The 22,395-nt window shown below is 36.8% G+C and overlaps 1 protein-coding gene across 2 annotated transcripts in view; it reads left to right on the forward strand.

Moving 5' to 3' along the window:
* LOC127631287 (disabled homolog 2-interacting protein-like) overlaps nt 1-22,395 on the forward strand; it is a 129,936-nt gene that overhangs the window by 26,345 nt on the left and 81,196 nt on the right. For both annotated transcript variants that reach the window (XM_052109357.1, XM_052109358.1), the window contains exons 2-3: nt 3,635-3,741; nt 12,196-12,314. In XM_052109357.1, the coding sequence (XP_051965317.1) occupies nt 3,635-3,741; nt 12,196-12,314 (226 nt within the window). The remainder of the gene's footprint in view (nt 1-3,634; nt 3,742-12,195; nt 12,315-22,395) is intronic.

A 22,395-nucleotide genomic window follows, 5' to 3' on the forward strand; every position in this document is an offset into this window, starting at 1 on the left:
TATGTCGATACCTCCGGTGGGCGGCTGATCATTTTTCCTCCATGTTGTTCGGTCATGTCTAGATTTGCTCAGCCAAAGCTAAATGATGACTCAGGTCTGGGTGGCAATACAGATCCACGCCAACATCCTTTAATCCATATATCGTTTGAGTGGGTGATTGATATCTGTGATCCCCTAGATGTTGATGTGCAGAACAGGAAGTAGATGAACACACCATGGGCACTTGCAGTTGTCAGTTCTGTTTTAGAGTCCTAAATATGGTTACATTCATCCAGTTTGGTCATAAACAAGAGTTATGTGGGCTGCTTTTTATATTACAAAATGGGAGAAACTAATAATAATACATTTAGGTTATACTCAAATATTTTAATATGATTTTTTAATGTTTTCCTAAATGAACATGCAATGTATTGATCCAGAGATCAGGTGTGTAGTGGAATATTTGCTCATTTCCAAATGAGAGCTGAAATGAATAAAGAAAAATGTCATTAATGGCGTGACAATTAAAATGAAATGTGCTAAATTGTTTAAACATCAGTTTTAAAAGCATATTGGGTGCCAATGTTTGAACAAATTATAATATTTTTTTTTGTTAAACAATGGTTTGAAGAAACAATCATTCCTGTCGACCAACACAAGTGCTCAAATTAACTTTGACATTTAATTTGATAACTTCATCCTTACATGCCAATTTCTTAGTCAGTGGATGTATTCTTAGATTCTTCTCGGATAAAGAATCTGGCATGACCTGGTATAGTGATATCATTATGGCTTTGGATACATTGGGTTTGAGGTTTAATATAAGTTAAGATTTTGTTTAAATAATCAAAATTTGCAGCTCTACATCAGTGGATCTATATCAGCCACTGGAACACATCTGTTTGCATTTGTTTTGTAATTTTTTTAATGGAACAAATAGCAAGTAGTGGAAAAGAAATAGAGATGCTGCTTCATAAAGTGATGAGAAAAAAGTGCTAACTGACATCTGTGGCACAAATAGGCATAAGGAACTGAAACGTGGTAGGCCTTTGTTAATAAGGAAACCGTATACCCCCAAAACCCTGCCTTAATTTGATCCTCTCTGCAGTGCGAGACTGTTTCTATTCAAATAACCGATTCAAGCACTAGAAAAACTGCTGCCAGAAAGAGCTCCAGAAATAAGGCTCCACATCTTGTCAGTGATGCATCTTTGCAGCTATGCACTGCAACCCATCCTACACTAGTTTCAGATGATTCAAACAGTGCAAAGAGAGAAACTGTAGGATTAATTTCATAGATCTTGTCTTTCTTGATGGCTGCCTTCACTCTCATTTGTTTTCTGTTCAAACACTTGTTCCCTCCTTCCCTCCATCAATCAGGCAGACAGAGATACAGGCGTGTGGCGAATGCCAAGCTTCATACAGTCTGATTCAGGAAGAGATTCAGCCAGCTAGCTAAGTATGACAGAGTCTTGTGGCTGAGAGCGTAAAATTGATTAAGAACCACAATATCAAGGAGACTTGGTGGTTTTGATTTGGGCCACCATATGGCAACCACACAGACAGGGCCGCTGATGGCCAAATTGTTGCCCTACGCAGATCCTGGATCGTTGGAGGGTGTTGGAGGTTGTTGTGAGGCGCAGGGCGAAAGTGCGAGATGATACTCTGTGTTCCGTGACTGCTACTGGGTCCATCAGTACCGTATAGCGTGCGAGTAAGGGCAGCCGGTGAAGTTTTGGGTGCCTCCCTAGGGAGTTGTTGCCCTATGCAGACTGCATAATATGCGTATTGGGAGCAGCGGTACAGCACCCAGAGCATTAGCAATCAAAACAGTGTACTAAAAACACTCAGAACACCCTGAGTGCATTGTATCGCAGCACTTTGAAAACAAACTAGAAATGCCCTAGTGCAGGGGTGCCCAATACGTCGATCGCGATCTACCAGTCGATCGCAAAGGCAATGCTGGTAGATCGCACAAAATTTAAATGTGCTTTCATTAAATTTTAATAAAAATAGATATAATGTCTTTCCTTCTTTTAGTTTCTGTCAGACTTGAACTTGACGAGTAAATTTTGACCAGGCGAGATTTGTTTATTCAGTTGCCATGACAACTAGGTTCGCGCCCTCCAAGGGCTTCTGAGAACAGAGCGTGAAATTGCAAAGCTAGCAGTGTTTGAGACTAGCTACCAGCAGCTACTGCCCTGATTATGCAAAACTGTCTGATTCCATTCAGTGCAAGTCATCAGAATAAGGTAAATGCCCTGGCTATTGTAATCTATTGTGCTGTAGGTGTTTTGGGTTTAGTGTTAAAACTGGATGATGTCAACATTGAACATTATTGTATTTTTTGTAATTAATTTGAAGATTAATTCCATGTAGGGATACATGCAGTAGTCCCAACAAGCATTTTATTTTATTTTTTAAATGAAACTTATTGAGTTTATTGAGTTGGTCATTTAAAAGTAGATCATCACGCAAAAAATTGTGGGCACCCCTGCTCTAGTGAATACCCAGAACATGCTACCAACTGCATAACAGATGTATTGTACAGAATAGTCCCATATAATACAGAATTGTCCCGTATTTAAAGTCTCTTTTAAAAATGTAATAATTCTCTCATTATTTACTCTAGTTTGAAGCTCCAAAAATCACAGACAGTCAGCATAAATGTCAACGATATGACTCCAGCATTTAAATTAATGTCTTCTAAAGCAATACGATCACTTTTGGTGTGAAAAATATCAACATTTAAGTACTTTTTAACTATAAACCATTACTTCTGTTCACTCTGGCTTCACGAGAGGTAGGAGTCCAAGCAGTCTCTCGTGTGACGTATTTGTGTTGCCATGGATACCGAGGTAATCTCAAATTCTCCACTTGGTTGAGACATCCAGGATGAGTAGATCTAAACCAAAATCAACCAAGCTACTGTACAGCGTTCCTCCTCAGTTGTAAATAGCGCTGCTCTTCCAGCTGTGACGCATGTGCATCAGTTTAGAAGACATTCATTTTATAGCTGGTGTCATATGGATGATGTTTATGCTGACTGTCTGAGATTTTGGAGCTTCAAAAAAGAAATATCCATTCACTTGCATTTTGAGGACATACTGAGCTAAGATATTCTGTTCTGGTGAAGAAAGAAAGTCATACACACCTGGGATATCATGAGGGTGAGTAAATAATGAGAGAATTTTCATTTTTGGGTGAACTATCACTAAGAGAACAAAATTGTTTTCCTTATGAAATCCATACGGGAAGCTGTTTGTCCTGTATTTTAGCGTCTCACAACCAAACACGTCTATTTATGTCATGACTTTACATTGGATTGCATATGTTAGTGCTCATTCTGGAAGACTAGCTTCAACATAGCAATATGCTAAAAGTCACAAAAATAAAAAAACAGCTAAGATTTTGGATAACCATAATATTTTGTATAGTCTTTTCATTTGTTTTGTGAATGTTTCTAAGCAGTGTTCCTAAAGCTTCAGTGTTCATTTGGTTGGTTGGCTTAATGATCAGCGGCTCCTTCCCAATCAACTCAACTCAAAATATGAAAGGGGAAATTCTAGATCAGCCTTCTTACATTCACAGGTTACACACAGGTTGTGCTAGTGCTAATAGGCCTACTCTCTTATTTGTCCCTCTGTCTCTCTCAGAGTCACCCACTGACAGAATGGGCCGGCGGCGCAGCATGCCTAGCAGCACAGCGGACAAAACGGCGGTCACCATGGATTCAGAGACGTCAACACCTTTTAAAGTCACGGTACGCAATTTATGACAACATCAGAGATGTAAACAGGAGCACAACCACCAAAGAAATGTACTATATACAGTATATCTCTGAGAGCTTGGTGTAGCAATAAAATGACTGCAGTATCTCAAAATGTGCATTTAAACATACGCTGTAGTCAACATTTTACTAACTCTACAATTAGCTGAATTGCAGTATACTGATAAAGGTGTTGTTCTATTGATTCATGCTTTGCTATCATGAGAAACTAGTAGCTTTATGTAAAAGATTTGAAAGAAAGTTGAAGCTTAGGTTTTCTCGTTGTAATGTTTCCCAAGATCAAATGTATCCTGGCCGTTTTCAATTAACAATGTTTTTTTTAAAATAGCTTACATACAGTTGTGAATTTCAACAAGAACTTTTGCTTAAAGCAAGCCAAGTCAGACTTAAACACGGGCCACCTGCACATAAGCACCATTGAGCAACATAGATCATTTTCATTACCCACCTGGCCATTATACTGCTCTGATTTATTTTAGTTTTCGTCATTGTCATCTGGATGCACTCCAAATAAACAAATATAAATAAATTAAAATCATAATTATTTTTGTAATATTATATTATTTTCCAGTAGAAATATCTATGTTTACATTTACTTGAGATAAAAATTATATAAGATATTTCGTTTTGTTTGGAGAGAAATCTAACAAAATTTAGTGAAGTTTGTGCTTCACAAAAAATAAAATCTATTTCACTATGGGGTATGAAAATAAACTTGCTTTCCCTTTTAATTAAGGTTATTTTTATTACTTATTCCATTGGCAAAGCTATTTTCTTGTTTTAAGCATAAACCTCAATAGATTTTGTTTGATTTCTATAAAAAAAAAAAAAAACTTATAAATTAAGTATATGTATCTTGTTTAATGGATGTTTAGATTTTTTTAAATTGGAAAACAAGACAAAAATATTGAGTAAGAACGTGATGTTTTGTAAGGTACCCAAACTAGGCAAACCACCCACCACATTTGACAACATACTGTATAAATGCCCAGTACTCAGTGCTTGAAGTGGAAGAAAAAAAAGTGCAGGTACTCTCCGTGTTAGGATTAAAATTGATTATTAATTTTTATTTATACATTTATTTTTTGGGGGAAATGATACTCGGAGACCGCTTTTGTTCACAACATATGTTTATTTAAAAATAAATAAATACATTTTGGGGTTACTATATGACAGGGCTCACTTTCTTCGTGGTCTAGATTATCCAGATGAAAACTTAATGGGGCCACACATTTTTTCATATTTTTCTTACCTAGCAACTTTCATTGTAACTAACATAGTAGCATGAACACAAAACACTGTTAATAATATGGGTTTGTTTACATTAAAATAGTCAAGGGTATTTAATTAATAGTTTTTTAAGGTCTGACCATAAATTCCTTTTTAATATCTGGCCAAAGAACAAAATTGACCTAACACACTCAAATACCAAGTAGGTTTTCGATTAACATTACTTTGAATATAAAAATTGGTTATTGTTTATGAAAAAAGAGCATTTGAACAGATGAGACACACCCATTTAACACTTGAAGAATGGAGAATAAAAGCAAACGTTTATGTGTATTTTCATCATCGATTTATCTTCAGTTGAAAAAGGTTGTGCAAATGAGCTGACATCACTTCTGTAACAGCCGGGAAGTTTTTTTAGTCTGTAGTTTTGACCACCTGCTAAGTAATTTGCATTTTGATTGAATTAGATGCGATAAAATGTGCTCACCTAAAAGTAGCTGGTTCATGTTTTAAAGAGCAGTGTAACAAGCCCGGACAAGCTTAAACATGTGTGCTCCGCTGATGCTTTTTTACGTGCCGCTGAGTGTTGTTAAACTCACCACTGAGTTTTGCACAGGGAGCGCTCAGATGTTTAGACTGTAGCGCAATTTTATCAACATTCTTTGGAGGGTCAGATAAATTGGGGGCTGTTCTCATGATTCCTTTATTGTGATTTAAGTTTTGATTTTTGTTTTGTTTTAATGCATTTTAATATTTCTGTGAAGCACTTTGTGATGTATATCTGCAAAAAGTGCTATATAAATAAACTTTACATTACTTACTTACTCCTGCCTGCAGTTCACTGAACTCTGTTAAGAGGTTAATCCCAGCAGTTGTTGCTTGTCGGATAATGCTGGTGTCATTACACACCCTAAAGGGAGGTAGCAGGTTGTTGGTTCACTGCTGCTGTAGTGCAGTATGCACTTCCTGCCAAGGGCGAGAAGCACCACACCTAATGACTCTCTTCACAGATAAGTGAGCAACCCGGCCACAGCTGCTCCTGAAGCCTTGGATCAGCCAGAGAGGAGAGAAGGATTAGGCACCCTGATAGAGTTGAGCCATCGGTTTATAGACCTGAATGGGCATCTAATGGGAGCAGTCCGTGGAGGAGATGCAATCTGTCCTGGCTGATGCTGTAAATGAGACAGATGGGATGAGAATCTTGCTGCATTTAGCCACTATGTGGAAATGCCACAGGCGCAGCTGGCAGTACCAATGCCCACGCATCCCTGCGCTGGTTTCAGGCCTTCCTGCGATGCCAAAATACCCTCTCATGTCACTCAAAGTGAAGTGTGCCTCAGAGTTGATGAGGTATTGTATAGGATTGTCTCCTAGCCCTATTAATGTACAGCTGTCACTTAACCAGGCGTACAACTCAATCGGGACTGGTTACTATGGCGACAGTGCAGCTCATATGTGTAAGTGTAATTTACTGAGGCAGGCTAATTTTCTTTTGAGTTGCTGTAAATATTAGAACTTTTGTTAATAATATCTAAGTCAAAGACATGCTTGATGGAATATAGGAGATTAATTAACAAATGGGCCATGCCTCTCCAACAAAATGCACTGAAATGTTCAGATATCTACTATTTAGTACAGAGTCTGGTATGTACACTACCAGTCAAAGGTTTGGGGACACCTGCTCATTCTGTTTATGTTGGCTCAACAAATTTAAGCCATCTTTACACTGCAAGGATGGCACAGAAGCTGCTCTGAAGCTACATTTAATTTACACAGAACCAAAGCAGCATCAGGAGCCGCTTGCATAAACATAGCCATTAACTAAAGATTGCGTTTAACAATGAGCCTGGTTTTAAGATGCGTTTTTGGTGATCCGATCACATGTGGCTGAACACAGGTCTAACTAGGGTCTAAAACGTTTTGTGATCCGATCACAAAAATTGCATAGAATATGTAAAAAAATTTATAAGACTGCATCGCATTTGATGTGTAAATGCTAATCTGTCCTGTAAGTGTTCCGGACAGCAGTGAAGCACCACCCCTTATCTGTCAGTCCAACCACTGTGCTAAAACAAAGGTTTAAACTTTTGAATGAATATCTGAAGCTCCTTTAATACAGGTCATCCACTAAAATAATGAATAATTCAGTTTGAAATGTTGCATTTGTCCTTTGATTAAATTTCTGTATCTGGGACTGTTAATTATAGGGGAGGGAGAAGGGAGGAGACTGTGGGGCCCAAAAGAGCCCTGCTGTTTCTGACTATGCACAGCTCTGGTACTGGGAACCATGCTAATTGAACAGGATCCTGAGCTGGTCAGAACAGCAGGAGGAAGGCCCTCACACTGTGCCGGCCACTTTGAGATCCCTGGGAGAAATCCAATATCTAGCCCCGGTGATGTATGCAACCACGATCGTTAGGAACCGAGGGTTACGGATTTTCCCACAGGCCCCGTTTCTCTTGCAGAGAAAGCTGCTTCAGAGTGTGCACTACTCTGTGTTATGGCTCAGGCTAGACTGTCTGGCTGCGAGCAACAGATAATGACATTTGATGTATTGTTTAGCAGATGCTCAAAGAGATTTACTGTAGATGCTTGCTGAAGCCGTGAGTCATGAGTCTTAAGTCTTGTTTAGTTTTTAACCGAGTCGAGATACAGAGCATCTTTCCCATGTTGGATAACGGCTGTTATGCTGTTGTAAGTGCATTCATGGAAGACTGAACACTCTTGGCACCCCTCTACAAAGAATCTGTTTTCAGAGTAATCAAGAGGTCTTGATAAGGAGACATCTGGCAGGTTTGGCATAAAGGGCCTCTTGAAGACATCTCATTTAAGATGAAAATAATTTCCAGGATGGTTTTTTTTTTTCTTGTAAACTTGGTCCATTGGCACATTTAGGATGAGAAAGGAATAGTCTTCATTCCACTGGCTATGACCGGACTGGCTTGTTATTTGTCGAGACACAACTTCGGGGATTGTGGTGTAGTGGGACTTATGGAGAAGATGTTTTGAACTGGTCTCAAGGTGATTTGTAATGTAAGTATGAAGTCAGTTCCCCTCAAGTTTACACAGGTGTCCTAGCAGAGCAACCACTGTGCATGACAGTATGTACAGACATGTTCCACTAATGTTTGACAACCTGAAAGTGTCCAAGTATTTTTCTCTTATTTTTATATATGCTACTTGCTTTTAAAAACTTTAAAAAATCTTTTTTATTAAAATATATTTTAATATAATCATAAAATATTTTATTAAAACAATATTATTATTATTAGTAGTAGTAGTAGTAGTAGCATTGTTATTATTTTAATTGTTTTTATAATTATTGTATTTTTTAAATTAATTATAATATTTTTAAACACTTTTTTTATGCCACTAGCATATTGCTAAAATAACAAAGTGATAATCTACTGAGCATAAAAACACATAGCACACACAAATATTGGGTAAAATTGTACATTTTTATTAGATTAAGATATTTTATCACTACTTTTCAATAGTGAATAAAATAGAATTATGTTTAATCTACAATTCTCTCACTTCGTCCGCCATCTTGAGAGTTTCACTGACCTCATCTCTTGGACTGCCTTTTCCACGAACGATACATGTGGTGTTGCCTTACAATTTTGCTTCTAGCGGATCTTAGTCAGTGCTTTCATGTCGGGATGGCACCTATGATGCCTTAAAATGCTGTCTATATAGGCAGCTCATTAGATTTTGGAACAGAGCCCAAGATCTGCTTTGTCATTAGCACTGAAGTGAGTCTTATAATCCAACTGACTAATAGTGTTTTTTGGGGGACATGACAGGGCTTACTCTTCTGCTATCTTACAAAGAAAGGCTCAAGGTGTATAAAACCAGATGGGGCTTTAAAATCTTTTTGTATCTGCCTAAAAAGATATCACGCAGTGTCTGGCATTGTCAGCATGTACAAACAAACAGGCACACAATTAAAGTTGTCAGACACAAACTCACAGGCATGGACACAAGAGGGCAGAGAGAGGCCAAGCATAAATATGACAGGAGAAGGGGGTGAAGAGGGGTGATGAGATGAGGGTGGGGTATGCAGGCTCAGCAGCAAAGCATTAGAAGTATTCAGTACATGCACACAATAGATGTAAAAGGAATCTGTGTGTCCTTCAGTCTGTTGACAACTGACAGAGATTATTACAGAGACGAGATGCCAACATCACTGCACGTTAGCTAGTAAGGGCTGAAATAGTGTGTTATACTCAAACACCAAAAAATGTCCAATGAATATATTGAAAAATACAAAAACAGTTGATCTGACTCAAACTTTAACATTTTAATAGTCCACTATTGTTTTATGCTCCATAATTTAGTGGCGGTACTAAGCTGTTAACTTAATCTACAACGCCATGGCTAAAGAAGCTGTATTTTACCTGTGCTGTGAGTTTCCATTCTGAGTTGAATGTGATGAGATAATAAGACTGGACTTCGTAATAATGCAAAGACAATAAACAGACTGAGACAGCACATTCTGTTGAGATGTCTTCTCTGACTGGAATCAACAACAAGCATACAGAATGTTGTAGTCAGAATCATGAACAAATGACTCTTATGCAGAGATTAAAAATGTATCATTTTGGTTCGTTCTGAGCAGAAACTGTATTTTTTTTGTTGTTTCCACTCCGGCATTCCACTGCCTCCTTTCCAATTGGTAACTGGTTAGATTGAAATACTAGAACCATTAATAACGTTCTTTTTAAAATGACAATACTCTGTGCCAAGGTTGGGTGATATACCAGTTGCAGTTTTCCCAGATCTGGTAAAAGAATCAAGGGACATGGTCTGGAAAAACAAGCTCAAAATAAGGGACTTGCCTTAACCAAAATAAGTGAAAATAATAAAAAAATAAATAAAACATAATTCCCATGTGGGGAATTATCAGCATAGAAATTATAACAAGCATAGTATATAGTAGCTTATAATGTGTAACTTATTTTCTAATAAATGTATTCTTAATATTAAATGTATCCCCCCAAAATATTTCAAATATACATCTGGCCATCTAAAATCAATTATTAGCCCAAAATTTCTCTCTTCTGCACACATTCTGCATGGGCACGTTTGGACTAAACATAATCTTATGTGGGCCAAATTATTGTATTTTATTTATTTAATAATAGTTTAATTATTTTATTGTATTTATTTAATAATTGTTTAATTACAGTTCTGCATTTCAGTCAAAACTCGTCAGCATCAAATTTGAATTAATGCATAATATATAAAGTAACAATAATTCAGTGCAGACTTTGAAAATGTCAGTTCTACTAAAATGAGTGAAACCCCATTTTGGGCAATAGGAAGTAGTGTAATTCCAAAAATGCGATTAACCATTTGGTCTTTAGTTTCATTACAAAAATTTTTTTAACCTGTTATCAGCATTTAAAAATAAAGTTTCACTCCATAACAATAGAATGGGACTTTGTTCTGTTTTCTAGGACGTGCTGCTCTAATTTGTTAATTTTCATTTTCGTTCCTTGAACAGTTTTTTTTTATGAGCCTGTTCTTTTAATAATCAGTCAAAACGTTAACATCTGAAATAACATCTGACACACTCACTTAATGGTTTATATAGCAGCATGTAGTTAAAGATACACATTCACAAGAGTTTTGTTATAACGAATGGTATTTTAATGTAATATGTTATCAGGGGCGGAGGTTTTGCAGGGATAAAACAGAAAACAGCATAAGAGACACTGATTCAGATGTATCTGTAATTGCAGAATTATTATGAGTACAATGAAAACATTCAAATGTACATGCTACAGACAAACTAAAAGACATGTCCTAAAGACATCTCCGACTTTTATAAGATGTGAAAACACAGCACAACTCAAGTACACATTGCTACAAGAGTTGAACTTTGCAGACTGCTGTCTGATTGGACTGACCCAGACTGGAGCTGCAACACCCAGTTGCACGTCTGTTCCAAACAACAGCAGCATCAAACAACTCCTTCCTTCACTCTGACAGGCTCGATGAATAATTCTACTTGGAAGTTAGACAAACTGAAAAAGTCACAGAAAGGATGTTCTGTAAAATTTTGATTACACCCAAGGGTAAAAGTATGCTTTGAAATTGTTTTGATAAGATGTCTTACAACTGACCGGTGGAGCACTATGAAGTGAACATCTCTAGGAAATAAGACTATGTTACCATCTCATCCAACGATACTTATCTGGAAACTATAGACAGATGTATTGATGGCCAGACTGAATTTGGTCAATAAGCTAGCCTGATTGTTAACTTAACCTTTTGAGTACATTTTGCGCAAAAGCAATGTTCTTTTCAACCATTTTGTCAGGCTTCAAAAGCACAGAGAATGACGTTTACATACCTGTTTTTTGTGTGTGTTTGCATACAGTATAGTATGTTTTGTACTTTGATTTTGGGAGTTGAGGTTTACAATTGTGTCTTGATGGTTGACCAAGCATTAACCTAGTTAAGATGCCTTCTTGGAACACAAGCACACTAGCATCCCATGCTGGGGATCAGCAGCTTTACAGCGGCGTTCAACCCCTTCTTTATGCCTTTGTTTGTTCCTTTTAGCCCCTTAATCGTTAGTTGTGCAACAACAAGCATTAAGTGGTCTGTTAAGGTCAATCAGCCATTCATTTCATTCATGCACAGGGCCTTGATTCAGATCCTAAACACCACGATTAACCCACCCCCTAATTGTGTCTAAAGCCCTCTGAGAAATGTTTTTGTGTGCTATTTCCCTCTCTTTTTTCTTTCCTCTTCAAATGCTTCAAACATCTCACTTAGACTTTCGTCTTTCAAGAAAAATTCAGGTCCTTTTCATCTTTACAGCTTCTCAAAAGCACAAGCTCAGCTCTCCTCCTATGAACTTGCAGTGCACCATTATTTTTCCCCCCTTTCCATGCCAGCCAACAGTTTCCATGGTAACAGCGGCTTTGAGGGGAGTATCACATCAGCGTAGCTACTTCAGCCCAGCGCGCCATGAGCAGATGTGTGTGCCGCGCCAATCACACAGCTATGCACGGCTTAACCAAACGCTACGGATGAGAGGAGAGCGAGACAGATAGATAGATGAAGGAAAAAAGGAACAACCGAAAAACAGAGCATTGGCTTTATATGCAGCTGCTCCAGTTGTGTAGCCACAAGTGAGGTCTGTGAGTGTAATACTGTCTTCTGGTCTGGCTTTACATCCAGGGCTTCTTGAGCCGCAGATTGAAGGGTTCCATCAAACGCACCAAAAGCCAGCCGAAGCTCGACCGTCACAGCAGCTTCAGGAACATCTTGCCTGGCTTCAAAAGCGCAGAGAATGACAGGTAAGGTGGAGATGCTTACATACCTGTTCAAGTGTTTGCATACTGTATGTTCTGTACTGTACATTGATTTTGAGTGTATTGATTTGCATTTTGCTGGATGCATACTGAGATCATTATATTTTCATGAAGATCCAGTTGAGCATCACCAACACATGTTCATGGGGTTTTTCCATTTCTTTTCTTATAGTGTACTAGATCGTTTAAATGTTTTGGTTTAATTGCTGTCAATGTGCCCTTGCTTGTGTGCTATTTATAATTGATGTTGTTTTTAATCATGGCATGATCATTTTAAGTATGTTTACAGGTAAATTATGATTGTGTGCTTTGCGGGCCATCATGGCTATTTGAGTTAATAAACAGATCTCCTCTTGTCTGATTTACGCAGTGTAACATCTTGATTTGCGCATTTAATTTTTCAATTGCTGCTTTCAATTTGATATGTTTCCAAAATCTTTGATCAATTAAATATGTTTTGTTTATCAAACACCTTGTAAATATCATATCTATTATACTGACAGCTGTCAACATACCCTTGCCGATGTGGTGTTTATCATTTTACATTTATAATCATGGCGTAAAACAGTTGCAAACAGTTTGTGCATTGCACACCCATCATGGGGCGGCTGTGGCTCAGGTGGTAGAACAGGTTGTCCACTAATCACAGGGTTGGTGGTTCGATTCCCGGCCCACACGATTTCACTGGCCGAAGTGTCCTTGGGCAAGACACTGAACCCCAAGTTGCTCCCAATGGCAGGCTAGCACCTTGCATAGCCGCTCTGCCGTCATTGGTGTATGAATGTGTGTGTGAATGGGTGAATGAGATGCTGTGTAAAGCGCTTTGAATACCACTAAGGTTAAAAAGGTGCTATATAAGTGCAGACCATTTACCATCACAACTAGTTAATTTACAGATCTCCTCTACTGTGTTGCATCTTGATTTTCACATTACATTTTTCAATTGCATCTTTTAATTTGAACTATTTTTTTAATTGTTGATCAATTAAATATAATTTTTTGTCTATCCAATACCTTCATACCCATCATATGATATCCATCATGCAATAATGACAGCTGTCAATACATCCAACAGGCAATGTGGTGTTAATAATTTTTATTTTTAATCATGACATAAAAACTTACAAGACTGTTGAGTATGTGCATGGCACGCTTTCATGTCTAATTGAGTTAATTAACAGATGTCCTCTTGTCTGTTTACAAAGTATAATATTTGTGTGTTACATTTTTAAATTGCAGCTTTCAGTTTGATCAATTCATTTGTTATTTGATAAGCCTTTGACTCGTACTGCAAACTTGCCAATTAATTATTTGATTAATTAAATATATATATTTTTCTTTATCTTATACATCCATGATGTCATATTCATCATAGCATATTGACAGCTGTTGACACGTTCATGCTGGTGTGGCTTTTATAATTGATTGCGGTGATCAAATTTGTGCATTGCATGCCTTCGCGACTAATTAAAAGAGATTAAAAAATGGCCTCTTATGTTTAAAAAGTGTAACATCCTGATTTGCATGCTACATTTTTCAACTGCAGCTTTACATGTTTATCTATTAGTTTATTTGATACATTTATGAATTAAATATAATTTGTTTATCCATCCAATTGAATCCATCATTTCACATACTGTACATCATATAATTTTGACAGCTGTCAATACTTTCTTGCATGTATGGCATTTATAATTGTTTTTTTAAACACGTGATGCAAAAGTGATTACTGTACTTTAAAATGTAATTTTTTTTGCAATGCACACAATCATGACTAATTGAGTTTATTTAAAGATTTCCTCTTGCCTGTTTGCAAAGTGAAACATCTTGATTCGAACATTATATTTTTCAATTGCAGCTATCAATTTGAATTATTGAATATTTTGGTTTATCCAACACTTTCAATCCATCATATCATATTCATCATATCATACTGATAGTTGTCAAATCGTTGTTGCTGGTGTGGCATTTGCATGATCAATTGCAATAGAGTTTACGGAAAATTTCGATTTTAGTATTACACGTCATAACCGCAAATCAGGTTGATTAACAGATTTCCTCTTGTCCTATTTACACCGTGTAACATCGTGGTTTGCATTTTTCCTGGGTACATCTTCTTAAATTTATCACATTATTTACTGAACGTTTAGCTACTCTTTTCATCTCCATTAAGATTGTTTAGAGTCACTTATTGCAGTGCTAAAATGTTTGAGTCATCTTTCTCCCCAATGAATTGAGATCATGGAGTGAAGAGTGAATTGGATTACTCGCAGGATAAATGGTCTTGCTGCTGTATAATTTGCAAGAGATAGCTTGCGAAACATTCGGCTCCCTGCATAGGACCAACTTGAGTTGTTTGGGTGTTTAAAGAGAAGAAATATCAGGCTCCAGGCTGCTGGTGCCATATGTTTTATTGATGTGGAAGAACCAGTCAGCAGCAAGCTGACTCCAATACATTGACCTAACAAACAGCAGCTTGTTTCACAGCCTCAGGTCAGAGTATGCGGCTTGTCTACAAGTTTGTAGCATTGCACACAGATCAACTTAGCTCACAGCGGATGGTAGAGTAGAAGAGTTGGGATGATATCACATTTGCATTTGAGACTATTTGTCATTTAAAAGGGAGTGCTGACAACTAACTTTGCCATTGTAAAAATACATCTTAAGCGGTGTCTCTCAACATTTTCATTTCAAAGTTTTTCTTTCCTATGGCTAAGTATTCTCATTTTCCTGGACAGAATCTTAAGAGCACTTTCTCTTACATGGAAATGTGTTGAGTCACTTTAAAGGCCTACAGGTAACATAGCAACAACACCAAAGATTTCTCTCCAGCTCACTGCCAACATTGCTGTAGTGTTATGGCCTTGGTTTTCCAGAGATTTTATGTTTCATTAGACCAGCATACTGTATTATCCAAGGATAGAGACCATCAGCTTCATGGCATCAAGGTATGTGAGCTGGATATGACATACACACACACTACTTTTTGAATGCTTCGGCAGCATCTGTACCAGTATGATTCTGCCAGTCAGAGTAAATTAAGGTCATTTTCCCAGACTTGTCTGTCCATCCTGCCAGGATATAGAAGTTGCAAAGGTCCTGGAAGTTTATGCGGCATAGTTCAGATAAGGTCTATCACCTCTCCATGTTCTCAGTATCTCGCTGGCTAAAATCTTGTTGAAGTAAACATGAAATAAAAATATACTCTCTTTAGTTTCTTAAAACACGTTCCTTGTCTTACAGTGCATAGTTCATTAGTGCTTGTTATTTAAAGAAAATTACAAATGTCTTGGTTGTCTTTCATTCAAATATCATTATGTGCTCTGCCTCTGAAACTGTCAGCAAAGCACTGATTTTTTTAACAGCCCCTCCAGTCACCTTGCTCCATTCTGGTATGTTGCGCTCACTTGTCATGAGTGACCACATTTACATGCACTTCTGAAAACAATAGCTAACGTCATAGGATGATCAACATGTCAACACAGTGGAAAGAATTCAACATTTCTGGGAGTACAGATGGAAAATCACACACTATAAACTATACCCATTTATACGCACAAATGTAAAGTAGTGACTGTCCCTCGGGTTAGCGTATGCGCTTCTGCCTTGTGGTAATCCCAGAGATTTATGTATGAGGGAAACCCCCACTACAGCATCGCAATTCAGCTGCAGGTTGCGAAGAAACAAATGCAGCAACAACTCTGGAATATCTGGAAATAAAGTGAATCAACAGAGTGTAAAATAGTCTTCCTCAGATGCTATGTGTGTTATTTACACAAGCATTGTAGGAAATTTATGTTGCTGTTGGAAAAACTGCTTTCTGATGGAGCCACATGTATACTGGACTAAAGAGTACACCGCTTATACAGTGCATGTACACGGGAATGCTGTTTTCTCGTAATAACCCACTTTCTCGCAATAAGCTCCTTTCTTACAATCAGCCACATTCTGGTGTCCATGTAAACATGGTCATTAATTCCTGATGGATTAAATCAAGTCCCACTCAGTAATTATAGATCAGTGGTCCCACTCTACTTCTTTTTTTCTCAATGGATATCCCATTTTACAAAAAATATAAAACATTACGGAATAAAAATGTGTTTCGAACGTAGCGTATTGTGCATGGGTTGCGTCAAAATAATTTTAATGAAAACAAATATGAATTTTCAATTGAAATTCTTTCTCTTACTCAAGTTTCATGTGCATAGACAGCTATAAGCAAGCCAATTATAAATTTGCAAACATCAAAACTATCAAAATATTGCTGTTTGTTTTAGCTCAACCACTGGCGTGAGGTTGGGGTGGGACTAACTATACTGTATATGTCTCACCAATGAAAGATGGGGATTGGGGCCAAACATTTATTTTAGTTTTTTTCAATTCCATTTTTCTCCCTGCTAGTGGTGCAAAAAATTATACACTTTACTTGTAAGTTCCTACTTAATGATTTTACAGATTTTGTGTTTTTCAACCAGAGATTTACAAAAAGGAAAAAAAGATTGGCTTGAATGTATTGAAAATGTTGACTTGTTTTATAGGGGAAGTTTTTTATAATAACTTTAATAAGTCACTAACAAATATTATATCATACTAAACAGATCAGCAGCAGATGTACTTTCAAATATGAAAATATATGGTGTTGAATGACATTTCTAATAATTTGAATGTGCATTAAGCTGTATTTATTGTAGCAAATCTACATTCTACAGCACCCCAGCAAAGGAAATGATGATTAGTTATGAATCGCAAAATAAGCTTTACACGTTATTGTTTTGAATCCATTTAATTAATCTTTCACTAATTTAAACTCACAGAATCCTTGCCACTAAATTAACATCTGACTCGCTTATGGATACTTTCATTCATGTTTGACCTGAAATGAAGCACAAACAAATTTTGTACTAAACCAGTATCGTTACTGAATAGTGGTTAATTTGACAAAGTGTATATATGTGTATATATATATATATATATATACTTTATATGTAGCACTTTATTTGTTAGATATGAACTAACAATGAACAAAATATTTTTACATCTTTTAGTATTAATGTTGGTTATTGTGAATTTATAAAATAAAATTGTTCATGGTTATTTCATGTCTGTTTTATTGTATTAGCATATGTTGAAATTAACAATAACCAAGTTTAAAAATGGCTGAAAAAAATTAATTGTTCATTGTTATTTACTTTAGTTAAATAGTGTTAATGAATACAACCTTATTGTAATGTGCAACCTTTTTACAAATCTCTTTTAATGTTCTTTTGAACTGCTTGGAGGTTATATCAGAAACTGTTGCTATAACAATAATAATTGTTATTGAAATTCATTGAATTGAAAATGTATAAAAACATATCACCAAATAGAGCATATTGACTGTAGGCCTAAGTGGAGAGATGAGACTACTAGATTAAAAAAAGACTTCACCATGCTATGCAGACCTAGGAGATCTCTTTACATTGTGGCCTTTGACAAGGATTTATCTATGGCATTGACTATTGATTTTACCTCTTTTTCCCAATTACTATTTTCTGAACAAAAATGGCTGCATAATCTCTTCATCCTCGCATAATAGAATGAGAAATAAAGCAGGGGGTGTCTTTTCAACACCGTGATGGATTGGGCTATTATAAACAACTGTATTCCTTCACCGGATGCCATTTCTCAACCTCTTGTCTCCCTTTTCTGTATATTTCTTAACATTACTGCTCCACAATCCTTTATATTTTATCTAAAGACATTCAGAATCATGTAAGTCATGTTGCCTTGCATCAGCTACACTGCTCGAAACAATGAACTAAAGCATCGTGTTTTTTCATTTGATAAGGGACGCTTGCATCATCCGGGTTGGACAAAGCAAGGTTTCCAGGTCAGTCTCCCCTCTGGCTGCCGGCTGTTTTGTCATGTCCCACTTAATTACAGGCCTGAGAACTGTGTAATAGAGAGAATGCATGGCCTTGCTGCGCTCTGCTAATACCAAGAGACATGCTCGCCCAGGGCGTGCCAGTGTTGTTGTGTGCCACACATTACTGTCTCCATTTCTCTCAGTGTTTGTTTATATGTGTGCATGTTTCAGATAAAGGGTGTAATCAGAAGCTGTTATGTTGTTTTATTTACGTACTGACCTGTGAATTCCAATGCAGATCTCCTCGTGGTCACTATCAATGTGTGAAATGTATAATACTTACAGTATATCTGCAAGACATCTGTGAAATAGCATTGTGTTCAAATATAAGCGTTGTAATAGTGTACACATCTGCTAAACATCTTTAAAGAATGGATTCACATAAATATAATAAGAAATCATAAGTGGCACAAAAACATCTGAAGGTAATGCGGTAATTGAATGCATTTTCGAAACATTCTTTTATCAGGACAACATTGTTCTAGAGTGGATGAGAGGTGTAAACATAGTGAGATGAATGCATTTGGAATAAATTATGAATTGTGTGGATGTGGCCTTAAAAATTTGTAAACGCTCTACTACAGACCTAACCTGTACCTCAACACCTCACATAGACCATTTATTTATCAAAACAATGAAAGATCATACACATCAAAGCTTGTCCCCAGCATAATTGTCCCTACCACTTTTTAAGACCAAGTGACACCCATGCCCTGTTTGTGTAATTTGCGGAAAACCATGCTTGCAGTCCAATATATCCTTCTAATGAAAAGTCGTATTAAGCCAAGCTCTTTAATTATACATGACCAAGATGCCACTATTGACTCACTATTGATTAAAGACACACTGGAAACCACTGTCCTTCAGCATGTGGCATCCCAGGAGGGGAGTGGGGGTTTGCTGCTAGCGAGTGTGTGTGCTGGTGGTTCAGTTGGGTTTGGTTTGGAGACATGTGTTATGTTAGGTCTATGGCAGTCTGCCCGTAACGGATTAGCCTCGTTAAATTCTAAGCTGCATTCTGCACAAAGAAACACCCACAGAAGAACCGCATGTCCTCACTTCAGTCCGTCTGTCCATCACTTTCATTTGTCTTTGTCTTACCCTGTCTTCCTGTTCTCTCTCGTTTCTGTGCAAATCTCATGAAATTTGTCCCAGTTATACATTTCACCCCAAAATCAAAAAGAAAGAAATAAGACATAATATTTTGCTTCAAGAAAATGAAACCTATTCTATTAACATTAAGTTGTTTTGCAACCTTTTTATGAAAACTAAGTACATTGTGAAAAAATCTCATTTATTTTCTTTTCCTAATGCAAAGATTTTTTTTATTTTGATTTTGGAGCGAAACATGACCTGAACATATTTTAGAGAGCGTCACCCCCAAGCTCTAAGATGCTTTACCGCTCTTTCAGGCTTCTATTCCACATCCACCCCCCACCCTCACCGCTTTAATTGGTTTCTTCTATCTCTCCTCCACTAAAACTGCAGTTTATTTCTGCTTTTGACACTCCATCAACCTCAAATTTTAGCTATGAATATGACGAATATCTGCCATTCAGAGCATTTCTGTGATTGTCCAAGGACAAATGAAAGGACTTTCAATTGATTCTCCTTCTAACATTTACTGATATTGAAATCTCTACAAAATGTATTGTACCATTATAATAGGAGATCAGCAGTGAGTTTTGTTAAATGAAGCCATGACAATGTGTTCTTTTTTTAACCATAAATAAAGTATTTGAATATCACCTTAAAGAAATAGTTATCTCAAAAATATAAATGTACCCTTATGCCATTTCAAACCTTTTAGCTGTGGATATCAAAAAGCATTTTTCTTTCCTTACAATAACAGCTTATAGTGACCAAGTCTGTCAAGCTCCAAAAAGGATTTAAAACACCAGAATATCACAATTTAAGCATTATTCCAAGGCTTCAAAAGACATACAACATCTTTATTTGTGGAAAAGGCTGAAATTTCGCTACAGCTCTAATATCTCATCCGAGTCACATGATTCATATGGACAACGTTTATGGATTCTTTTTGTTATTTTATGAGCTTGACAGATGTTGTCTCTATGAACTGTCATTGTATGCAACAAGCTCTAAATATTCTTCAAAATTGTCCTTTGCAGTTTCACAGAAAAAATAACTACATGCAATTAATGAACAAAATAAGGAGTAATTAATGGCAGGATTTGAATTTGGGTAAACTATTCCATTAACATGTTCATATTTCATTAATCCTGTTCTACATTCTTCTCCGTTTAATTCCACATTTATACTGTTCCTGTCAATAAACGTGTCAGAAAAGCCAAATTATAGAAAACAGACCAACTATTGATCTTCTAGCACATCCATCAATTCAGTGTTACGTAATGTTTTCACTTTGACCCAGTGGTTCAATGATGTTGTTTATTGGCAATATTTCTCCCTTGTTTTCATTTCCCTCTAATTTCAAATGCATGTCATGTTATATTATATAGATCGAATTTGTGGATGATATACTGTAATGCAATTCTAAGCAGGCTTGTGTTTGACATCTTCATGGACAAGAAAGGTGACCTACTGTACCCATCCCCCTATCTTATTTCGCAGAATCACTGAATCTCATAGCTATGATGTGAAGTGATGTTAGAGCCAAAGGACAGAATGACCTTCTTGATAATACAACTTTTAGCTGAATGGCTTCTGAATAAAAAATTAAGTGCTTTTAAACCCTTTGAACTGACTTTCCCTATAGACTTCCAAATGCATATCTACAAACATTTTTGTTTTTTAAAAAAAATAAGAGGTACAACTTGAAATTACTTTCAGTAGTAAATTGCTGAATGTCACTGATACTGAAGACAGAGCCTTGTTTTGAACACAGAAAATTATTTTAACTATGTTTAATCATGGATTTAGATATTATGTGAAAAAACAATGGCGTTTTGCATGCTATACCTATGCTAATCTAATTGCCGCTATACATATTTGAGATGGATTCTGCCAGCATCCTTCAATTTGTCTTAATCTATTGTTTAATTGTGTCACAGGCATTGTGACCGCAAGTGTATACAAATGTGGAACTTTTTGGGTTGCGTCATCTGAAAGTATTCCAATGGAATTCCCTTGCAATCGCAGAACTAAGCGAAAATCATAAAATTTTGTGTTATTAATTATAATAGCTGTTTCGTTCAAAATAGTTTAGTTTGCATGAAAGTGAGAGTGAAATTCAGTCTAAAACGTAATAGATGGATTGCAATTTGCATCTTAAAAGATGGCTTACCACCACAATGTCATTATGACACACAAAGAATGCTGTTTAGCCCTAGTAATGGGTCTTTTTGCAGTGACCATGACCGGAGCAATTCGATTTGCTTCTAAAAGAATTTTCTTTTTAATTTGCACCCAAATCCATGAGGAACAGCTTGAACACAGCTGTCATTTCTCCCTTCTCCTGGTTCTCTCTGCTATCCGTACGGCGGTTGAGGTAACGCATTAGACTCTGCATGAACATCAGTCATTACACTGCTGTCACTCATGTCCTGTGAGCGTCCCATAGATTCCAACTCAACAGCCCATCATATTCTGGAATTTTCCAACTACCTCAACCATGCAGATCACTCTTTTTATTTGCCAAATATTACTCAAAAACAAACAACATGAGCCCCACAAGTTGTCAAGAAGTCGGTTGAGATTCTACTTCAGCCCATTTCTGATGGAAACCATGAGAGAGAATAAGCAATTCAATATTTATGGTTCTGTTCCCTAGTAAGCATTTTGCTTGGCATCTTAGGTGTGCTCCTTATGCAATAGATTTACCTCTAGCTAGGCAACATGATTATGCCACCTTGTAAGATACCTTCTTACAAATAACAGCATGGGTGCCTCCAGGATTGGACCTGAGGGTACGCACAGAAATCTGCTTAATACAGCTTATTAGGGGGATTCGGGTGCATGTTCCACCAGTGAGAATGTTTTTGCTAAAACAACAACAAAGGTCAGTCAGAGCACTCATGGTATGCACAGTGACTTACAGTACTGTATATACATAAGCATACTTAGAATTCATTCAATAATGAAAAGTGTAGATTAAAATACATGGATGTTTTACCCAATATTTGTGTGCTTTGTATTTTTATGCTTATTAGAGTATGGTTTTGTTAGCTTAGCGCTATA

Source organism: Xyrauchen texanus, chromosome 37 (genome assembly GCF_025860055.1).
Source record: "Xyrauchen texanus isolate HMW12.3.18 chromosome 37, RBS_HiC_50CHRs, whole genome shotgun sequence".
Lineage (NCBI taxonomy): Eukaryota > Metazoa > Chordata > Actinopteri > Cypriniformes > Catostomidae > Xyrauchen > Xyrauchen texanus.